General features: G+C 44.4%; 1 protein-coding gene across 1 annotated transcript in view; it reads right to left on the reverse strand.

The window, feature by feature from the left end:
• PTPRF (protein tyrosine phosphatase receptor type F) overlaps positions 1–21919 on the reverse strand; it is a 253455-nt gene that overhangs the window by 88780 nt on the left and 142756 nt on the right. The window contains exons 4-5 of the mRNA XM_075711100.1: positions 19691–19879; positions 3358–3468 (exon numbers count right to left, since the gene is read on the reverse strand). Of these exons, the coding sequence (XP_075567215.1) occupies positions 3358–3468; positions 19691–19879 (300 nt within the window). The remainder of the gene's footprint in view (positions 1–3357; positions 3469–19690; positions 19880–21919) is intronic.

The raw sequence follows: 21919 nt of genomic DNA on the forward strand, positions 1-21919 counted from the left end.
TTCCTTCCACATTAGGTCCAATCTTCCTTCTATTCTTAAATCGATTTCTTGTATGTTTTGAATCAACTTCTTGGATTTTTGATGCTAAATTAGACAGTAAACTCTCTGGATTAGAGGAATCACATCTTCCATACATTTCTATTCCTTTCCTTTCTCCCTGTAGTACCATCAAGTCCCATATCTAATAATTGTCATGATGTACTGCGGTACATGTAACCATAGATGACAAACGGATGAGTGTTCCTGCATCCAGACCAGCACTGGCAAGCATGCTTGTGCTGAAAGGGCAGGATAGGAATATGCCACTGTGCCCCCTCTGAAGCCCCTGCTATGCCCCAGATAGCCACCTTGCCCTGGCATGCTCCCCACTCTTGCTTTCACTCTGTTCTTGCTCCTCTGATGGTCTGGATGTTTTCTGCAACCCTCCACGCAGGAGGGCTGAAGAGCAGCAGTGGGAGGCAGTCAGCTCCCAGCACTGGTCCCCAGCCCCATCCCGGCTTTGCAGCAGCAAACAGATAAACCCGTCAGTCCAGAAGGAGATGGCTTACAAGGGTTGCTTTCCAGCACAGTTAGTAAGATGAAAATAATAGCTTCAAGTAAAATGCATCCATTTTCCTTTACAAATCCCTGGTGTGGAAATGTTTTAACCTTTAATGAAGTCCATCTGTGCAGAAGTGCTGGCTCTGAAGGATTCACGGAGGCAAGACACTGGCGTAGCCTGCTCCTTCCTCCTCCCATTCTTTCATTGATGTAGGAAGCCCTGAGCAGTGCCTGGATACTCCTTCTCAGCACCCAGTATCTTCCTTTGTTAGCATGAAAAGTACGATAGAGATACTAATGAGTCTGTGCTTTCTAGCGCAGCACACTCACAAAGGACCACCTGGGAGGCTAGGAAAGGGGACGACATGACCAAAAACATAAATCCCAGGAGTCAAGAGAAAAACAAACATTTGAACTATTTAAAAAACAATAGGCTGTAAATGAGAGCAGGCACAAGCAATCCTGAGAACTACACAGGGTGGAAATTAGTAGTGCTGCTCAGGACTCAGCCATGCTTTCCAAGAAAGTGGCCAACTTCTTGGGTATTCACACCACAATGAGGTCAATCATTATGAAACCACCATGCAGTGGCGGTGCGGCCGACACACTTAATTTCCACTGTAATTTAGCATTAATTAATGTCTTCTCTAGTTAAAATGCAGGCACTTTCTGAAGACCCTACTGGAAGTCACTGATCCATCTAATGACAACATTGTAGGACTATCACAAGAGGAAAAACCAGGGGTTCTTTTATTCTGCATCTCAGACCTGAGAAAGTAAGATATTTTCATTATTTCCTTGCTTGTTAAAGAAATAAAATAGTTCTTGGTTTGACAAACTTTTTGAGGTCATTAACTAATATAGCAACAATATGATTTTTTTTTTTTAAAGAACATTTTCCATCAGAAACTGTAAGCACAAATACCATCTAGGACCTAGTACGCACAGTGAATTTCATCTGATAATAATTTATGGGGTATCCTGTCTTAAATATACAGCAGGGCTTTATCAGGATCACACAGGTTGGAGACTGACATTTTAAAGATTATGTGCAATAAAAAGGCTTGTTCCAAAAATTTATGTGTAAGAAAATGACAGTTAACAGCAAAGCATATGTCTAAGAAAGTGCTTTCGTCGGTGAACGTCAAGATCATCTCTCATGTGCAGACCACCCGAGGCCCATGCCTTGCCCAAACAGGACAGACGAGCCTTACTGAGCAGCAAGCCAAGCGTAAAATTCAGTACACTCCTCAGTTGTACAGGATTTACTTGCTAAATAAAGAGCATTAATTAGTAAGAAACTGGAAAGTTGTAAGAGGAGGTTTTTCTACCTCTTGAAGCTCCTGTGCCCTTTTTCAGCCACACCTCTACAGAAAACAGAACATTGAGAGTCTGAGCATGTCACAGGAAGCAAAAACATCCCAAATACTGCAGCAAAACAGCTGGGTATCCGCACAAACCTATGCAACAACAGCCAACCTGGTAACTAGGATCCTTTCCCTCAGAGTGCAAAGTGACAATCTGGGATGAGTTTTAGTACAGCTTGCCTGAAAAATGAACTTGCAAGAATACAGAGAGTTTAAAATCATCCATAATTACACTGTGAGAGTGAAATGAGTGATTCCACTGCAAAGATATAGCTTCATCTTCTGAATATGCTTAATTGGATGCTTCAGTCTTCCAAAGACTCTTATAATCCAAATTATGCTGCAAAATAAAAAAGCAGTCCCCCAGAATAAGCAAAGAAAACAATGCCAGAAGCCACCCCTAGAAGCAAACACACAGCATGTGAAGACTTAATCATTCTCATGTCTTCTTTCCATACTAACCAATGCATATATAGCTGTAAGATTGTATTTTCTTTCTTCGAAACAGAGGAAGGAAGAAATGAAGATGAGATTTTTATTATTAGACGGTTGATTCACTATGTGGAAATAAAATCTGGTTCTAACTTCCTAGCAAACAATGGCTTGCACCAGCACAAGAATCTTCTTTCTCTTCTTGGGAAAATCCATAACTACATTTCCCAGGGGTTCCTGACCAGTGGCTCTGGTTATACAGTTTCATATGAAGCAGCACATTTTTTTCTTGCTGAAATTAACAGAAAGTGCACAGGGAATTTAGTCCTTGCTTCTCTCCAAGCTAACTCACGCACCTTTAATGTAGAGAAAGAAAACTGGCAGGAGACTGTCCTGATGTAAAACCTAGTTATTCTGGTATGTTGAAAACAGTTTTAAATCGACAACATAGCATAACCATTAGAAAAATTACTTTACATGAATTGCAGCTAATTTCCAGCAGGTTCCCAGTGTGAGCCATTAGTACCCAGAGGCTCAATCATTGATGCATATAAGATGGATTAGGACAACTCCAAAAAGCTGTTCAGTTTTTAAAGATACACATCCCAAAGCAGAGGCCTAAATGTCAGCTCACCTATAGCTGAGCACCTCTCGCTCATCAAGAGTATGACTGGTTTTATACTACTTCACCAAAGGTTAGTTTATACTAAGAGGATTAAGCACCCAATTAAAATAACTATGATACAAAGTTAAGGAGTTCAAGGGAGAAAGGAATTCCAATTCTATCCATGTTTCAGCATTTTACATAACACCATATAAACAGCAAAAACAGATCTCCAGAAATGAGTCAAATCCAACGTGGATCAAAGATCCTGCTGTTTTTTGAGCAAAAGGCCACATCACACAAACCACAAAGTGTGATCAGGGCACTAAGACAGGGAACACGCTCCTTCAATGAAAGCCATGGAGCCTTTTGGGCAGGAGGAGAGTGACCCCCTTGGGTGGAAGCTGCTCTTACCTCGAACGTAAAGGTTAGCTGGGGCAGAGTAGCGGGTTCCTGCGCTGTTGGTTGCAACACATTCATATTTGCCTTGGTCTGACTCCTCGCTGTTCTCTATTTGCAGAGCTCCTGTACACAAACAAGATGACACAGACAATTCAGGTTATGGCAAATCTGGTAATCGAACAGCCAGCCTCAGAAAAGGAAGGCCATGCCCCACGCTTTTAAAGTATCTTCCTGGATAAATATATCGTGATGTTGTTCCCTGGACCCACAGGGTACCAGCATGCAGCCAAAAGGTACCCGGTCTGCTGTTAGAAGCTTGTGAAATTGATTATTGTTATTTTTTTAATGTACAGGGAACCAGCTACTTATGTATTTCCAACCGCCCCAACCACTTATATTCATTGCTTCAATAAAGGAAAAAAACATACACATACACACATATTAATTACAGCTTTGTATGGGACTCCTGTCTAATAAAAGGACCTTTAATAAGCCTTTAATCAAAACAGCCAAGCACAAAGCACACTAACTGTAGCTGTTTGTTTCTTATCTGATGCACACAAAGCCTACAAACGCTCAACAAATTGCGACCTTCCTGCAGAAACTGGCAGAGTCCCATCTCTCCCACCTCACCACCCCTCCTTCCAGCAGACATCCCCATTTGAGAAAACACTTCGCCTTTCGTCAGCTTTCTCCACGTCAGTGCCCTTCAGATTTCATTACACATGATACAAAAAGATTAGAAACTCAGTCTGAGACATCAAAGATACACACCAATGCAATACACCCATTTTGCCACACAGCGCTCGTGAAAGCCACCCTCCCTTTGTCCCGGCAGCGTCTGCTCCTCCAGCTTTGGGTCAGGAACAGTTGCTTAGCCCAGACTGCATGTTCCTTGCGACATGATCTGATCCCATCCCCAAAGTGCCAGATGCAGGAGGGGCACGTCTAAATAATTGCAATAATCACCAGAGCACACAGAGTAGCAATTTACGTGGGGAACCTGCGGAGTGCCTACGATGTGGAAGTGAGCGCTGGGTGTGAGGTGGGTTTCTCTCATCTGCTCAGCCTACTCCACTGGTGTCCAGCACCACTTGGCTTGGGAGGCTGGTCTTTCATCCAACTTCTTGCCTAGTACAGACGACTGCAGAACTGGTCACATCTAAACTCCCCTAACTGGGCCCCGTATGCAGGCTAAAAGACGGAGATGCAGAGAAAGAAAGAAGCAGGATGCATATGACAGCAAGCTGGCACTGCAGGAGCGAACGGCCATTGGCCAGACACTGAAGCGGCTGCTGCTCAGCCTGCTTCCCCCAGGCAATGTGGGAATACTTTTTAACGTGCCTCCAAGTGCTCAGATTCTGCTGGTTAGGATTCCCTGTAAGAAGGGAACTCTGCTCACAAACCATATACTGAACTAAAAGAAAACATTAACCCCTTTCCTTGTAAGGATTTGAACTCATTTCTGCCTGCCATGGTTCAAAACGACCACTGAGAGCGGCACTGAGAATAGCTGGTGAAATTGCCTTCTCCCTTCTTGCTGGTTCAAGCTGCAGAGGTCAAACTCAGTTTTTCATATCATCAGAACAGAAGAAAAACTAATGTGAATCAACCACTGCCACCTACATTATTTAGAAGGATAAATTGAGACTGTAGCATAAGTCTATATGTCATGGGGAAAAATGAACTTCCCTGGGTTCTGCCATATAATAAAAATGATGTACAGAGCCCTCCCTATTGTTGCATTAGTGCTGGAAATGAGGCTTCAGCTAGACAGAGAAAGCTTGTTTGCAGAAGTCTTTCCACCTCCTAACAAAAGGAGCTACCAGCTTCCCTAGACATGGCACTCTCTGGACACCCACAGGCCAAAGCCTACAGAGCACTGCTGCTTAATTCAGGGAGAACATTGAATTTCTACATGCTGTCTGGGAAAAACATCTTCAAGCAGACAGTGGCATGACAGGCAGTGGAGCAGGAGGAAGCTTCCCAGCATTGACAAGACACAGAGAATCAGAGAATCTAGAAATGGAAAAGACTTATTAGGTTATCTTGTGCATCCCTGGGGGCCAGGGCAGGATTGCTCCCTGTTGTAAATGTACTTGTGTTCTGTCCAATCCCATTTTGAATGTGCCAAGTGATAGGTCTTTCACCACTTCCTCAAGGAATTAATGCCACATCCTGGTTATGCTCTCTGTCAGGAAGATTTTCCTGGTACTCACCATATATTATCCCCTTCTTAATTTCTGCTCATGACTCTGTGGGCACGCATGTGCTGCAGAGTTCATTCTAAGTGCTTGCAACCAGGCTTGGCTGGGAAAAGCTGTTTGCTGCAAAACATACCCAAACTTAAAAAAACCCAAACAACAAAACAAAACAAGAGTGGATGCCATCACCCTGAGGAAGAGCCTACCTCTGATTTAGCCTGTAGCCCTCATCAGCTGGCTGGGCCGAAAGCAGAGCCAGCTTCAGGTGACAGGCAGTGGTGTCTGCCTAGAAAAAGGTAAGATCCCTAGATAATTCTGCCATAAACACATACCTTTTTATATGACCCTTTCAGCCTTTTAATACATATCACTGGTATTTATACCCTTTATACTTGTGATCACCATGCCTCTTAAATGTCAGTTAGTCAAACTGTTTTTTATCTCTAGGGTCCTCAACATCAGTGCTGGAGAGAGAAGAGGAAAACATAAGAGGATGAAGAAAATGAAGGCAGAGGGGAGTTTCAGATTACATGCTATTATTGCCTGTCAGTTCTGCAGCCAGTGCTGACCTATTTCTAGAATCATACTATAAACATGTAACATGTCAGCAACTGCCTACAAACTGCTCCGGGACACTGGGCAAGGGATTCTGGTTTTGTCTGGGTTGGCATGACTATTCAAACTATGGTATGTCAGGAGCAAGGGAGAACCCAGAAAGCAGAAGGAAGTTAATGTAAACCTCTCAACTGAACCAGAAAGAAATCAGTTACTGCCATAAATCATCATTAGACAAACATACAGATCCCACAGTATAGCTGACAGCTAGCAGAAAGAAAGATCATGGTAAACTGATGGCAGTCAGTGGGACTACAGGAGTTTTCTTGAAGGACAACCTACAACTATGTGACGGATACAGGGAAGCATAGGGTATCTCAGGGTACAGAGATTTAAGAATAAAGTTAAGAAGCTCAGACATTGCTGGGATTGGCAAGCTGGAGACATTAATGCATCTGAGCCTTGGAAAAAACTCCCTAAGCATAAAATGTTCCAGGTCCTAATTCAGTCATCCCAGAGAAAGGCAATAGCTTCATCCTTGGAGGGTTCAAGTCTAGGCTGGACAGGACACAAGGAGCTACAGGAAAGGAAGAACTGAATCCTGAGTAGCTCCTTTCCCTGAAGTTCATGGAAGCTGCATCCAAAGACCCTCAAAAGCGCAGTGAATTCTTTGCTTTGACAAGTGCAAAGGACCTGATTTCTATTCCTAGCCCTGTCAACATCTCATCTTGTAATCTTTTGTGCCTCTGCAAACCAGGGCTAGGAAGGCTGATTTACTTTTATTCATTACTTCGGGATTTATGTTGCGCAAGTTGCTGAGTAAGGTCTTGTTCACGCAGGATGTTACTGCGGACTTCTCATATGGACTCCTCCAGTGCTCCAGTGCCACGTGCCTTGTCCTCGTCTGCATGGCTGAGTCCTGACATGCAATCAGATAGCACGACTTCAGTGGATCCGTGAGGGCCATCTACCATCAGAACATGCATATGTGTACAGCGAGGAGCAGCAAACAGCTTGTTTGGGAGCTCGTGGGGCTCTGCAGCGGTACGTGCGCATCAGAGCAAAACCTCTCCCTGTTGAGCACCACGCGACCTCCGCTGCCTCCTAAGCATCCTGAACCACAGCGGCGCTCCAGCAGAAGAGGGACAGCCATTCCTCACCACGCTGCAATGTCATGTCAATCTCGCTTGCGGCTCAGATCTGTTCCTGATAACACGTCTCAGCTTATCAGAGAGCTGACAGCTCCTGAGAAAAACCCCTGGCTGCTCTCCAGTGCCAGGGAGAATGGTGACAAGGCAGAGCTTTCTGGGGCTGAGGGCAAGAGACAGCCCTGCTGACTGACAAGCACCCCTTATAGGTTCTTTACTCTGTGCTGGTATCTCCTTGCCAGTCCCTTCCCTCCTCTCCTAGCTTTTTCTTTCGCTCTTTTAACTCGGGCACAGACAACGTTAGCAGCCCCGTTAGCAGCTCTCCAAGATACTTATCTATTCAAATATACTTGTGCTCAGGCAGAATCATTAGTTGCAGTGACAGTAGTTAAAAGAAGCGTTTAAAAAGTGCACTGCACAGAGCATGGGGAAGGCAGATCCTGATAAGGGCCGCTTTTGGCAGTGCTGGGTACTGTTGTGCCACGGAGGACTTGTCACTCTCTCCTCTAGGTGACAAACCAAATGTAAGAGCTCTGAGCTGCCATACAAATTGATCTCTCTGAAATCCTGCTCCATAGCTCATCGGGTGCTTGTGCTCTCTTCTACCAGACAGCACCGCACGGAGCTAAACACGGCAGCTCTTGGGGCGACACTCTTCCGTATCCATTCAGGTCGGAGCTCCATCCCCAGCAGTGGGAGCAGCTCCATTTCTCTAGCAGGGCATTCACAGCCTCAGCCCCCCTTGGCTCAGAGGTGGGGACTGACCTTTTGCCCTGGTTATAAAATTAGACATGGAATGACACGCTCCCATAAGTACCCAGGAGTCAGGGGAACCAGGCTGCAGTCACAGCGCTCATCTAAGGAAAGGATTTGCAATGCAGATGTTAATGAACGCAGCTACCTGAGCAGGGCCCTTCCTCTCAGGGAACGGGTCAATTTTGCCCACCATGCACACTAGAGCGTGTGGCTACCCCAATCCCAATGCCCCGCCTTCTCTTTCCCACGGTCTCCCACCAGCTTTCTCCACAGAAACATCGCCCGACTTCCTGAAGCAGTATGCTTAGACACCCCTTCAGCCAGTGCTCAGGTGCGGGTCCCAATCCCCCTTCTGCTAAAAACTCCTCCCAGAGAAGGTGAATCCTCCTAATAAAATCCAGGGAGCTGCGGAGCAGGCCCAGAGGCAAGCCCAGACCAAACAAGGCCCCGTAAGTGTGAATATGGTGGAGAAAGACACTGTGACACCCTGACAACGAGGGGATTGGAGTTTGACATGCTGGCTGCTGCCCAAGATAAACAAAACTTGCCGTGGGAGCTGTGGAAAACTGAAAAACACCAAAATCACACAAGAGTTGCTAATAATGAAAACAAGCATTTCCCATATTCACTATTTTTTGTAATTTATAACAGCAGCACCTCCCAGCTGTTACAGAGGATTGCACCTAGCCTTCACCAGCCATCAGCACTGCCAATTATGCAAAACAAGATAACTACAAATGTATTTTCGTCGTTAGTGTTCATTATGGTCATTATGCCTGAGAGGCCGGTGATTGGCATGCAAGGGGCCTGTTCTGGATGGCAGCACTGCTGAGAAATCACTCTCCTGTGCACCCCGGGCAGCTGCTGATAGCACCCGACTGCTGCCTCTGAGCCGGACTTGGGCAGAGAGGGAGGAGAGGAGACTCAGCGTGCCCGGCAGCACGAGGTCTCCTCTTAGACAGCGGAGTTTCAGGATGCTCTGATCTCTCACCAGCAGGTACAGGAAATCTCAGGGGACTCTGCATCAGAAGCAAAACTACAGCACTGTCAAACGCACAGTAACGCCTCTGTGTGCTTCTGAAGGGACACGAGTCAATCTGAATCCCGACAGTAAGAAACATGGCATTACAAGCATTTCCAGGCACTACCCCACCCAACCTCCCCCTGACACTGTCTGCTCTTACAAGCGTATCTTCTCATTTTAAAATTGTTTTCCTTTCGCTTTTTTTTGTGACTGAAAAAGCTCAGGAAAAAAATCCTATCATAGACAAAGTGCAATCAAATGTACAAACACATGCTCAAAAAGAGACAGCAAAATTCTTTTAGCTTCCTCTAATCTCTTTGGATAGCTTTACGCTCCAGCTCGCAGGATAGTGTCGAAATACTGGAGCTATATTTAAACCAGTTTGCTCGGGACTGGAAAAGGTTTAGCTGCAGCTATACAGAAGTCAGTGCGGGTGTTTACCTGGCTTCTGAGAGAGACAGCTTCTGACACCCAAGTGAGCTGATCTAAAGTTAATTCAGACAGACCTCTGCTACGCTGACGTCTGCAGGGAAGAAATACTTTTATGTATAGGAACCTCAGATATTTCCTGTGGTGACAGAAAAGTAACAAATAAATCTGACTGGAGAGGGAAATGCCTGAGATGATGATATTTCTATACCTCCTCATGTGCATCCGATCTAATGCATGTTCAGTCCAGCACCCACCAGAAACACAACAGTGCTCTGCTCTCTTACAGCCTGGGGCAGGAAAACGCAGCCAGGTTTCACAAAAGGTTGAGCGAGTTCAATTCCAGAGAAATGCTGGAAATAAACATCTTATATTCTACTTTGAAAATAAGAATGGGGCAGAATTTGCTTAAACATGGATTTGCTGGTACTATCTGTGGGTCACCTTATGAAGCTTGCTATTGCCTAATCTGATGGGCACCTGCCAGCTCCGTGTCTTTCTGATGAACAAATAGGGATTTCAAGATTAAATTGCTATCTGGGGCAGTCCCGGAGGGGTAAAGAGTGAAGCTACAAACTGAGATTCTGAATTACAGATGGGAGCTTCTCCCATTTCAGGGAAGCCAGAGACGTCTTGGACAGAAAGGACCAAATATGTGGGGGTAAGGTCAAACGAGGTGTTAGAGAGAAAAATCTCCTCCTGTTTGGAGGGGTGCATGGTAGAATTTCTCAGGTCATCCTCTCACTAACCACATGCTGCTCCCTGTGAGTGGGTTCTCCGCTGTGCCAGCACAAAGGCCTTGGGTAATGCTCAAACCTCCCAAGTACTCCAGACACACAACTCCTAGCGACACAGTCACAGCAGCAATTAAATCAACCCAAAACCTCCCCTTCCTCCCCCAAACATTATTACCAAAAGGGTTCGTTAAGAGTCATTAGTTCACCCTTCCTTTCAGACCAAATTAATGGATTCCAAAGCATCAAACTTACCTTAATGAGGAACAAGAGTGCAGCTGGGTATAGAACATGGCAGAACAGTCACTTCTACATGGACACAACCTCACCATCATAAAAGCACTTTCATCTAATCTGTCGTTATCTTTAGAAATTCAATGACCTCCGTTTTAAATAAAAGGCATTAGGCTGACAGAAATCCTCTGGGAGAAGCCAGAGAGCAGCACGTGGCTTCTGTTTGCTCTCACAGAAATGTCATCTTTGACATTCAAACAGGACACATATTTTAAATAATGTCAAGAACATTCTTAATATACCTTGTCAGGACTCAAACGGGGGTGGGAAGGGGGGTGGGGGTGCAGGGAACTTATGTTTTATGAGATGGATGGTTCTTTTCACAGAGATGCGTTCGGTTCCCAAGCAGGACGTATGGAGCATCCACGCGGTTCTGGTGCTGAGTCACTAATGTCATCAGGCAGGGCGGGCGCACAGCGAGCGCGCAGGGAGGCCCCGGGATGGCTGCGCGCTCGGCGTGCACAGCTGGGAGCTCAGAGCGCTCGGCTAGTTAGCATTCAATCTGTCATTTCATTTTAGGATTTGCAGTAGAAATAGGAGATGAAGCAATAGTTTAAGGAGCTTGTAACATCACAGCTGTCAATCTCCAGCGTTCCAAAGGGAGGAATGACAGATATATAAGCCTATTCATATCAAAATAAGGTTTGCAGTCTTTTTCCCTGACCCAGATTTGCTACAGAGGCAACTTAATGCAAATACGCATCAAACGGCAATTCACATTTACTCTAAAATCACTTAACAGGAGCTGAAAACATTAACCCCCAGCAACAGAACCAGTTCCAAAGAGTCAGATTATTAACTTCCAGCAGTGATTCAGGGAAAAGGGGGAGGAAGGGGGAGAAGGGGGAAAACTGAACCAATGAGGTCATGTTGATTTGTAGGTGGTAGTCATTCTGTCGAGAAATCCAGGGGTCAGTCAACAGGGGTAACCAAAATCACAAGAGAATTCAGAAGGGCCTTAGCATGTAACACTGATTAACACACTAAAGTTAATCTAAAGGGACAGCTTTGAGTGTTTAGGCTAGAAAAGACAACACTCCAATTGGAAAGTCATTACTGGTGCATACAGGCTGTGAAAAATAGCCAGGGACTGTGCACACTGGACTGTCAAACCAGGGGTGCGTTTAATTAATGAAGGCTTAAAGCAGCCAGATGTGCTTCTGATTCATCTATTTAAAACAAATCTTTGTGCTGCAAAGCAACATTGGCTTATCCGGCTCAGAAACAGGGGTCTGGGGCAGTGGTTCTCCACTCTGCCGCCACATTAGAGGGTTAGCACACTTGAAAGGCAAACATGAGGCACGCGAACAAAGGTGCTCCTTATCCCAGAGCCAGATTTGCTCAAACTTTCAAGAATTTATCTCCTTCTGATTAGAGTTTCATGCCCATCAGCAGCAGCAGAGAAGAATTTGACTGTTCTCTTGTGAAAATGTTACCTCCGTACACTTACACCAAAGCAATCCATTTAAAACGCCCTAGACACAAAACCTCAGCGGCCACAACTGTGTGGGAAGTTCAGAGACTTGCAGGAGCTGCAGGAGACGTCAACCCTCCCGTGGCGGAGGCCAGGGACCATTTTCCAGTTTGCAAACTTTCCGTTGAATAACCCCCTTTCAACAGTGCAAAATCACAATGTATGAGTCTACAAGAAATCACGCTAAAAACCAACCAAAATAAACACACTAGTGGGAGAGTGCAGATGAGCAAGATCACTGGCAGAGTTAGGGCTGAGAGTAAAAGCTGGAGATGAGAAACACCGGAGGAGAAGGGACAAGGCAGACAGGAGATGGAGTGACGTGACAACTGGAGGCACATTTCAGCATTCTTACCTCTGATCGGTGTACCACCTGGTGAGGTAATTTGAATGCAAATAAGATTAGAGAGAAGCATTAGTACAAAGAGGAAAGGAAGAAAATTATAACTAAAAAGCAGAAAGTTTTTTTAAAGCTGGAATTTGTATTAGCGCGACAGGAATAAACAAAAAGAAACTGATGTGCAATAAAAGTCAGAGTGACACTCTCACGAGGTTAGTAAAGCTCATCGCTTCCAGGAGTGCAGCATCCAGCCCTGCATCTTGCCATTAAAGCCACCACCCTCACCAACAGGGGCCGAACTAAGCTGCTGAGGTGGTGTTGCTGGCTGGCCTCACCGCTTGCATTCACCCACACCACTGTTCAAGCAGTTGAGATGGAGGACACGTTGGGAAGATGGTGCAGTGCCCCTTCATTCCTCAAACAGAACAAGGGGCGGGGGTGTCCTGGGGGCCGTGTGACTGTGAGTGTGCTGGGCAGGAGGGGTGGAAAGCGCATGGTTGCGGGCGCTAGGTGCAATTTTGCTTTGAGGTTAGAATGACCAGTGGGACAAAATCTGCTCACTTAAAGAAATTAAACTAAGGGGAGAGCATAACAAATCAGTTTTGAGCCATTCTCTGCATTCGCGTAACCCTTGCATCAGGTTCCCTCCGGCAAAGAAATTGGTGTCATGCAGAATTAACTTTCCATACAGAAGTATTTCGAAACGAGGTAGTTTCTGGTAATGTAACAATGGCATGCTAGCCAGACCTCTGTCGTTCCTGCCTAATTTGGGTGTTAGCTGGAGAAAGAAATCCCTACCCTCTTTATAAGGCAGTGGAGATAATTTTACATGCTATAATGAAGAGTATCTTATAAGGAGGGCTTCTCTGGGAGTGAGGTTAAGTTATCCTATTGCAACGATCTATAAAGGTTTGTTTTATGAGGTCAATGTCTTTAGCAAGTGGAGGATCCACTGGTCAGTGTCTTGAGTTCAGCATACAATCAATAATGAAGCATGATTGAAGGGGTGATGCTCCAGCTGGGCAAATTGGCAAGGAACCCTTCTAATCCCCACTTTTGTCCCCTTGGTCTTATTTTGCACATATGAAGGCTGTTAGTATAAGGGAGAGATTCATGCAGATCGAATCTGTAGGCAGTTCATGGTATGTGTTGGTTTTATGCAGATTTGTAGGATCTGAATACCAATCACTTACCAAAGAAAACTGAGGAGTTTAAACAGACAGAAAAACAGGGTTAAACAGGACACAGTGTGTCAAATCATGTTCAGTGTATTGATTAATAAATACCAGTACGCATACAAGAGTGTCGTGTATCTCAGATTTACAGCTCATTCCATTATCCACAACAATGATCACCCAATGGGAAAGAAAGACAGAAAAGAATTTCTGTAAATACAAAGAAGGCATATTTTAAGCATGTTTAACTTGCCTCTTAAAAAGTAATTACAGTATTTATACTTATTCTTTTTCTTTCCTAACTACCCTTCCTTTAGGCAGAGTCCTTTCTCTAAGCAGGAGCAGCAATTCAAACTACTCATTTTAGCATTTTCCTCTGCCAAGATGACATTACCCCATTTTAACTTTATGTCTGGTTCTATTTTCTGACGCTTTCTATCCACAGATGACTGAAGCATCAGGAAAGATCTTGCAGTGACTGAAGTTGTGGGTAATCTCTCTCTTGCAATAATAAATCTGCTGCTTATTTATCTATCTTAGTAACTACCGTTACCCTTGACAGAACAGTTATACCCAGAGATACTCGCATGGAATAGCACAGCCATGGAAAACAGGGTTATTTCTCTTTGCCTTTTTGGAAAGTTTGCCAAGTGATATTTTTGTTCTGTTTGGTCTACGGCCTCCCTCTTCCCACCCCACCCTCCCCGCTCCCCCTTTCCCCTTCCACGATTCTCAGAGTTAAGAAAAGCATCACCACAGTGTGTCACTTCCCACGGGAACGGTGCAATGACTTTGAGCACAAGCCCAAGGGGCAGAAAACAGGACTTCCTTCTCTCTCATCTGGCTGAAACAGAGTTTGTTGTTCTGCCCTAGAACTGAAAAGATTTGCAGCAAATCTTTAAATCTACTCCCTGTAGAGGCTAAACCCTCTCTCTAATACACAATTGTCTACACAGAGCTCTAGGAGCAACCGCATACTTGAAGCAGATTCCCTAAAACGTAAGTGTGACCAGCTCATTTTTTCCTGCGTTAAATCCCAATCCTCCTGGCCTCCAAATGTAAGCCAACCCTTGTGGGAGCAGCACAGAGGCTTGCTGTATTTAGCGCAGTGTTTGTTCTGGGTCTCTCTCACCTTTGCAAAGTTAAGACATTCACGCTTCACTCAGAGGGCACCGTATGGAGAGTGAACAAGGCTTTTCTGTTGGACCCCAAATTTCCTCATCCAGAAGGAATAAAAGTTCCCATTTGCTCTTCACATCATATGAGAATGTATCTCTGGCTGTTGTCCTTTCAGGGTGTCCCTCAAAGGGACCAAATCACAGCACACACACCACAGAGTGCCATAAGAGAGTCCATCAAGTGATGGTTACTGCGAATGGTTACTGACGCCAACCTGTGCCCTGTGATCACCAGGCTGCTTTATGCAAAGGGCACCCCAAGATCAAACTTCAAACCCAATTCCTTATGTTTGAAAGGTCTGAAACAGTCATAAGGAATGAGAGTTTAGTTCCCCTTCATGATAACAGACACTAAATAACACCCCATACATTCACTTCAGTCAGGAATGAATGCTGACCCTGCCACCCTCCGTGTGCTGGAAGTGCACAGCCAGGTGCCCAAAGCAAGGCAAAACATAGGATGATACACTGGAAGACCCCATGGGATTATCTGCATCAGTATTTCCCAGTGTGGAGGAGAGGCTGTGTTGTAGAAGGGACTTCACTCTGCTGACCCAAAACTCACCCCAGACTTATCAACACACCACTTCCTTGTAGGAACCTAAACCACCAAAAGAATGTCTCCAAAGCAACATCAAACAGAGAAACCAAGGCCTTGTTGGCTGCAACTGGGCACTAGGGCAGTGCAACACTGAATCCCAGAGAATTCTGACAGTGCTTTTGGCTACTTCCTAACATAGTTTTAGGGGAAAATATTTTCAGAAGTGAAAGTACTACAGAAAAGACTGGCTATTTGCCGCCAGTTCCAACAGGGAGTCTGTGTGGATCCCATCACTGCTGTGCTCACCTCACACAGCAAGACCCAGATGTGCAGTATAGGTTCTTCCAGGACATAAAACTTTAGCTGTCAACTGGTTGGCCCTGATATTGCTTCAACCCTCATCCAGTCAGTCCCTTCTGAGAGAGCATCCATCCTTGTGTGGGTTTCCTGATCCTTTTGGATAACACTCCCCAACCCCCATTCTTCTGGGCTGTCCTTACACACCTTGTCTCAAGTCGATGTCCATCTGAGAGCACAAATGCAGCAAGATGACCCAGTGAGCCAGCTCCCACCGCTTCTTTGTTACAGGCACCTACACTTTTCCGGAGAGTAACTGAAGTCACCTGCAGAGCCCTTTCTGATACTCTACTTGCAGTTAATTGCCTGAAAGACCCACTAGGGTCCAGGGCACACTTCCATAACTCAGTTAACTGATGGTGATTAAAAGCAAATGATACTTGTCATAAGACCAAGTTCTTTACTAGATGAAAGATGACAATGCTCCCTGAAGTTCTGGAGTCTCCTTACATGGCAAAGATATCTGTATGCTAACATTCAGAATAGTTATTTATTCTAATTTGACATCTTGTTTCTAAGTTTTCTGAAGAGCAAAGTGGAAGAGCAATTCTTCAACTATGAAACTCAGTGGAAACATTCAAGAGCTTTGATAGTATGAACACCATCAGAGTTGCTTTGAAGTCTTCAGGAGCTTGTGATCCAAGAATCTTTACAGAAGAACTGTACAGTTCAGTACAATCTGATCTATATTGAGAGAGTTTCCACCACATCATCAACTAATTTTAAAACATGGTTAGAGGTGTAGCACTGACCCTTGCTGCCAGAACTCGTATGTACATCACCTGCAATACTACAATGTCTGGACAGCTTTAAAATAAGTTCAGCCAAACAAGTTTTAAATGAGTTAGCATGCTGGGGAGGTTTCCCAGCTCATGGCTGGCCTTAGATCCTATGTCAATGACTGAGAGGCAATGACTGACGCTATGCCCCCTGGGGGAGAACAGGGAGTTGTCCTGAGTCACTGCATTTGCAGAAAAGCAGCCTCTCCACAAGAGGTGGGAAGTATTAGCAAGATGAGCAAGGGAGAATTTTGCTACAACCATCATGAGTCAGAGACCTTGCTTTTGCCTTGATCTGTGATAATGGAGATGAAAACCTGTATTCATTTGCATACTCATCTCTAGAGCAATTAGCCCAACACGTACTAGCAAAACTACCCAAGAGCTGGACTTAAAAAAGAATTAAGTGTTACTTGGGAGGAAAGATCTATGTACTGGGGAGAAGGGGGAAAAAAAGCCCTCTAAATGTAAAGAGTTATGCTGTCAGAAGGTTTAATGAGAAAAATGCATATACACACATATAGATGTAATTAGAAAATAAGGGACGGTAGGATACAGGGCAGATAAACAAACTGCATACTTGCTCCTGACAAAGACACCAGTCCTCTGGGGTTAAAAAGCCTAAGATGACAGATTGGTTGTCTTAAACCACAAACTCTCTAGTACTTTGACAGAAGATTAACAGACCTTTAGAAACTGATGTTCAGAGACCCCTTGGGCACATGATCCGAGTGCATGCAAGTTCAAAGACCTGCCTGAAGCCACCAGAGCACTGCCAGCCCACATAACTGTGAGTGTCAGAAGAGAGCACCTTTCCCAAGCATGCTGCTTCTTCACCTCTAGCTATTTACTCCACACTAGGAGCCTGAAGAAATGAAATCATCCCTCAACCCCCCCTCTAAGTCAGACTTGAAAGCTGCTTTGACCTTTATGACCTATATTTAGTACATCTGAATAATAATATATTATGTATTTGTTGAAGGTCGGACACTCTGTATATGCAATATTGGGCTCACACCGTGCTGTAGCTATTTTAACTATATTACATCCGTCTAGCTTTTATTGGGTTTTAATTAAATGAAATTAAATGAGCGTATATTTAGATTGAGATAGTATAAACTGACATTCATGCAGATATGCCAGGCTGGTGGTAAGATATGATCTTAATGGAGCAGAGACTTTGCAAACTATTAAACTCTGCCATATAATGAGGTATCTATTTAAATACTCTTTTATTTGAAAAACAGCTCTGCCCCACTACAGTGTAGTGCTGGAGAGCTCAATTAGCACCTTGCAGAATGGATCAGAGACTGCCCAACCCAACACATTGCTCACACAGGGTGACTGCAGTCAGGTAAGTGGGACTCAGGCACTTCAAAGCACAGGCCCTACTTTATGTCAAGTACAAATACAGGAGAAAGCCACAAATGCGAACAGGGGTTGAATCTCTGGCCCATGAGAAGTGGTAAACTTCTTGCTCTCCACTCATGCCAGGGTGGAGACCAGAGCCTTGGTGAAACATGGCATCATATCACAAGGTCCCTGAAAGTAAAACTTCACTCGTATTTGGAAGTCTCTTGCATTGAACTGTGGAAACCTCCCTTACTACATTAGAGAGCTAATCAATTTCTTTTGCGAGTCTGAGGATGTGTGCTGCTCATTGATTTTGAAAAGGTTCCCTTGACACCTCCCTTGGTAATTACTGTGTCTTCAGCAAGCAGCCAGCTCTAGAGTTTGAATCCCAGGTGAAATATTCAATTGAGATGTTGCTCAAGAACAGCGAATAGGAAGCAAGACTTGGACACAGTGACAGGGTTTACTAGTTTGTTTTTAAACTTTCTATCTCACTAAACTTGTGAAGCAGCTGGTAGAGAGGCAGCCAAGTGCCTGCGAAAAGGAGGCTGGAGAACATACAGCAAGTGCATCAGGAGCTGCCTTGCTGCTCATTTATGGTAATTTCTGATGCTGATTTAGTCAGCTATGAAGTGAAACACATCCGTGTGCACTTTCCTATTGCTGCTTCCTAAAGCTTCTCAGAATAATTAACAAGTGTGATATTTTCTTTCAGCACAAACAGATCAAGATTAAACCATGTTGTGGGGGAGATAAGCTAAAGGTCACTGGGAAATTTCATAAGCTATAAATGCATTAGTATAATTAGCGCTCACTGGTACATCAAGGTGGGATCAGGAGTGTCAGGCTGGGTTCTATTTTTGATGAGAGTGATGTCTCATTACCCACTCCCCCAAGTACAAGCCTACTTCTTATCATCCAAGCATCATCAGATTTATGCAGAGGGCTCCTGCTATGGGGAAATGTGTCAAGATGTTCACCTTGCTAGGAGGAAGATGGTGTTGCCCTGGCAGCAACACTCATTACAAATGGCTTTTGAGTGCCCAGAGATACATCGTGGCCAAGCAAGGCAGTCTGCCTCTTATTTAAGCGTGAGACCTTTCTAGACCAAAGTTGTTCCAGCTCTGTTCCCTTCTGTACTTCCTGTAGGGTACTGTGGGCTTTTTCCCCCCGGATTAAAGCTGCTGTGTAGTGCCGCTGTGCATTGTTAAATAGCCACTGCAATTCATGCTGGGGAGCTGCACTTTGTCAGTGAATAAAGCAATGTTTTATTTTCCTTAATTCTCTAATGGGCCTTACAGTCCTGGGAGACCTATCAGTGCAGCAGAAAAACAAGAGTTCCTTGCTAGAATGAGTGCATTCTTAGCCACCCACAAGAACTAACCGTCTGTATTTCAAAAGCTAGTGTTTGGCTTATCAAACAAAAAAAATCAAAAAGAAACGGTGTATTTCAAAACTGTGTCCACCTTCCTTTGAAATCCATAGAATTGCTGCTTCCTGGATTTTTCTTTATTCTTGTGGTGTCACATAGCAAGAATGATAAAGATCTCAACAGAAAGCAGAGCACTGTCTTGCAGAGTCTATGTAAGGAGTGAAGTAGTACGTGACCACTGATTGTAAAATCCCAACCAGTATCTCATTGTCCTGATTTGCACTGTGCTCCTATTAAAAGTATCCGAGACCTGTTGAGTTGGCAGTGAAACGTCTGAGCCTACCAAGTATTTGGGGCAATGTCAAGACGGTCTACCGAAGAAGGAATCCAGGTGATGTTCCAAAAGGCACGTCCACTCTACTGTCTCCTTTTAACAAGCCACGATATCCTGCCAGAGAGGATCAGCTCCCAAAACTGTATTTATATTGTAAAAGAAACGAGCTCAAATCAAATTGACATTTGGGTTTAGAATTGCATTTCAGTATTTCAGGGAAAAAATAATAGCAGCAAGTACAGAGAAAAGGGAGGAAGAGTGAGGAGGTAAGGAAGGCTTACTTGCTTTGCCACCTTACCCGAGCGGAGCTGCTTGATTCGCCCATTGCTAGTTGCAGTGTCGACAGGCAGGAAGTCCTTGAACCAGGAGATTTCAGGATCAGGGTTACCGCTGGCAGCACAGAGCATTGTGGCTGTGCGGGCCTTTTCCACCACCTTCAGCTGCGGGCCCATGTCAATGGTCGGGAAGCCAGCTGGGAGGTGGTCTTCTGCAAGAGGAAAAAAATACACAAGGTTAAAGAGAAATGTTCAGGCGTAGTGATGGGATACGGTTGTGGTGACAGCAGTGCCATGGTACAGCAGCTGCGCCTCTGCTGGAAAGCAGCAGCCTGACTTCCCTACTGAGAAGGTTTTCAAGCCCTTAAAGCACATTAGGCTCTATAATGAGCATTCATTACACCAATAGAAGCTTCCACTAAATTTAACTCCGTTTAAATCAATTGCCCTGGGAAACGTCCATAATTTTCATTGATACGTAAGCTCCATCTATTGTTGTTAATAATTCAGTAAAAGCAGGTATTTGCCTTTTTGTGGGAGGACTGAGTTGAAGATGACAGACAAACACAAAGCCAAACAGTTTGAGGCATCTTGAAAAACAACAGCTAAACTATAAAACCCCTTAGAATGGTCCAGAGAGGCCCATTTTCTCTTTTTTTGACGAGGAACATTCTGTCACACTGGTAGGATAGACTGTAAATCTCTTCCTCATGCCCCCAAATCTGATTCAGAAGGCTTTTAGAAACTAATGAATGTAAAGCTAATGAGCCACACTCTGCTCATGAGCCGCCTCACCAGACTGTGCTGTGGCAAGCTCCTGGTGCATTTTCTGGGCTGCAGAGAGCAACCGAGGTGTGCAAGAAACGGCCAGTGCAAGCTCTGGCATGTCTTACTGAAATACTATAAAACAAAGCACCCCCGTAACCGCTAAAACCATTCATACAGCAGGTATGAAAAGAGTTAACTGGGTTTGCTGCTGCAGAGCACACTCAGGTAGGCTGGGTGGAATACATTAGGCAGCCTTCACTGATAAGCCAAGGCATGCTCCAACATCGTCATTCAATAGCAGCTGCAGAACAGAACTCATTTACTCATTCTGTGGCAAGATGTACTGTACTCTGCTAAGCCTGAACTGCAATCAAAAGGACATACTTTCGCAGAAAAAAATAACTTGAAGAACATTAAGAAGCTTTTAAAGCACCAGAAACTCAATTATTTTCAGTATGTTTCTTTCTTCCCCTGTTTTAAGAGAACTTAAGCAAACCTCCTTCTTTGGCAAATTCAATTCTGCAAGGTTCCCAGCTCACTGCGGTGTTTAAACAAACAAGACCTCAGCATCTTCCCAAGTCCCAGAGGAGTCTGAACTCGCTGCAATCTGATTTTTCCTGCTATCATCACACATCTGGAACCATACCCCTCACTCCTGACAGGAAGATACTAGCAAAAGGCCACCTCGGGTGCTTCCTTCTACTTGTACTGCCACACCTGCAGCACAGACACGGCCTGCAGTGGCTAATCTTACATATTTCTCCCCAAGACCTCAGGAGAATTCCCAAGACCCTTGACTTGGTTGCAAATCAAGATTCTGTACCACAAAGCAACATCTGCTGTAAACAAAACAATGCCCTGGAATAGTGTTTTTCTCTTTAGATAAGAGTGGCTATGAAGCATCCAAGGTTTTCTAAAGGAAAAAACGGTTCCTGATGCTTATTAAAAGCACAAACCATATTTTGTCTCCCAGACCGACCTCCCTAGAAACCTCTCTCATCATGAGCAAGCATAAATGGAATTTTTTTTTTAAATGAAAGGTACCACAAAAACTAGTTCTTTTTAAATTTGCTCTCCATTGATTTTCAAAAACAAAAGGTACATAGAGCTTAACTGGAATGACACCAGAGCTAGCATTCAATAACAAGCAACAGAAGCACTCAGTACTGAGCAACCACAATGCATGCTCCTACATGGCTGAAAAGAAACAAAAGAAGGGTACACACAGAAGTGTAGCATGGTATAGACTGAAAAGCAAAGGAAGATACATAGGAAAAGCAGTAAACAATGACATTCCCTTGGATAGAGGCCAAGTTTGCCTAAAGTGCAGCACCTTGCTATTTATGGTATTGAAAGCAGATGTTTACTCTGGGGAGGCTGAAACCTTTAAGTGATCTAATCTAATCACCATGATTACCATTGACAATCTTTTCTGGTTTGTTCAAGATTTTACAAAGAATGCATTGAGCTAAGTATCACCCAGT

Source organism: Pelecanus crispus, chromosome 5, assembly GCF_030463565.1.
Source record: "Pelecanus crispus isolate bPelCri1 chromosome 5, bPelCri1.pri, whole genome shotgun sequence".
Lineage (NCBI taxonomy): Eukaryota > Metazoa > Chordata > Aves > Pelecaniformes > Pelecanidae > Pelecanus > Pelecanus crispus.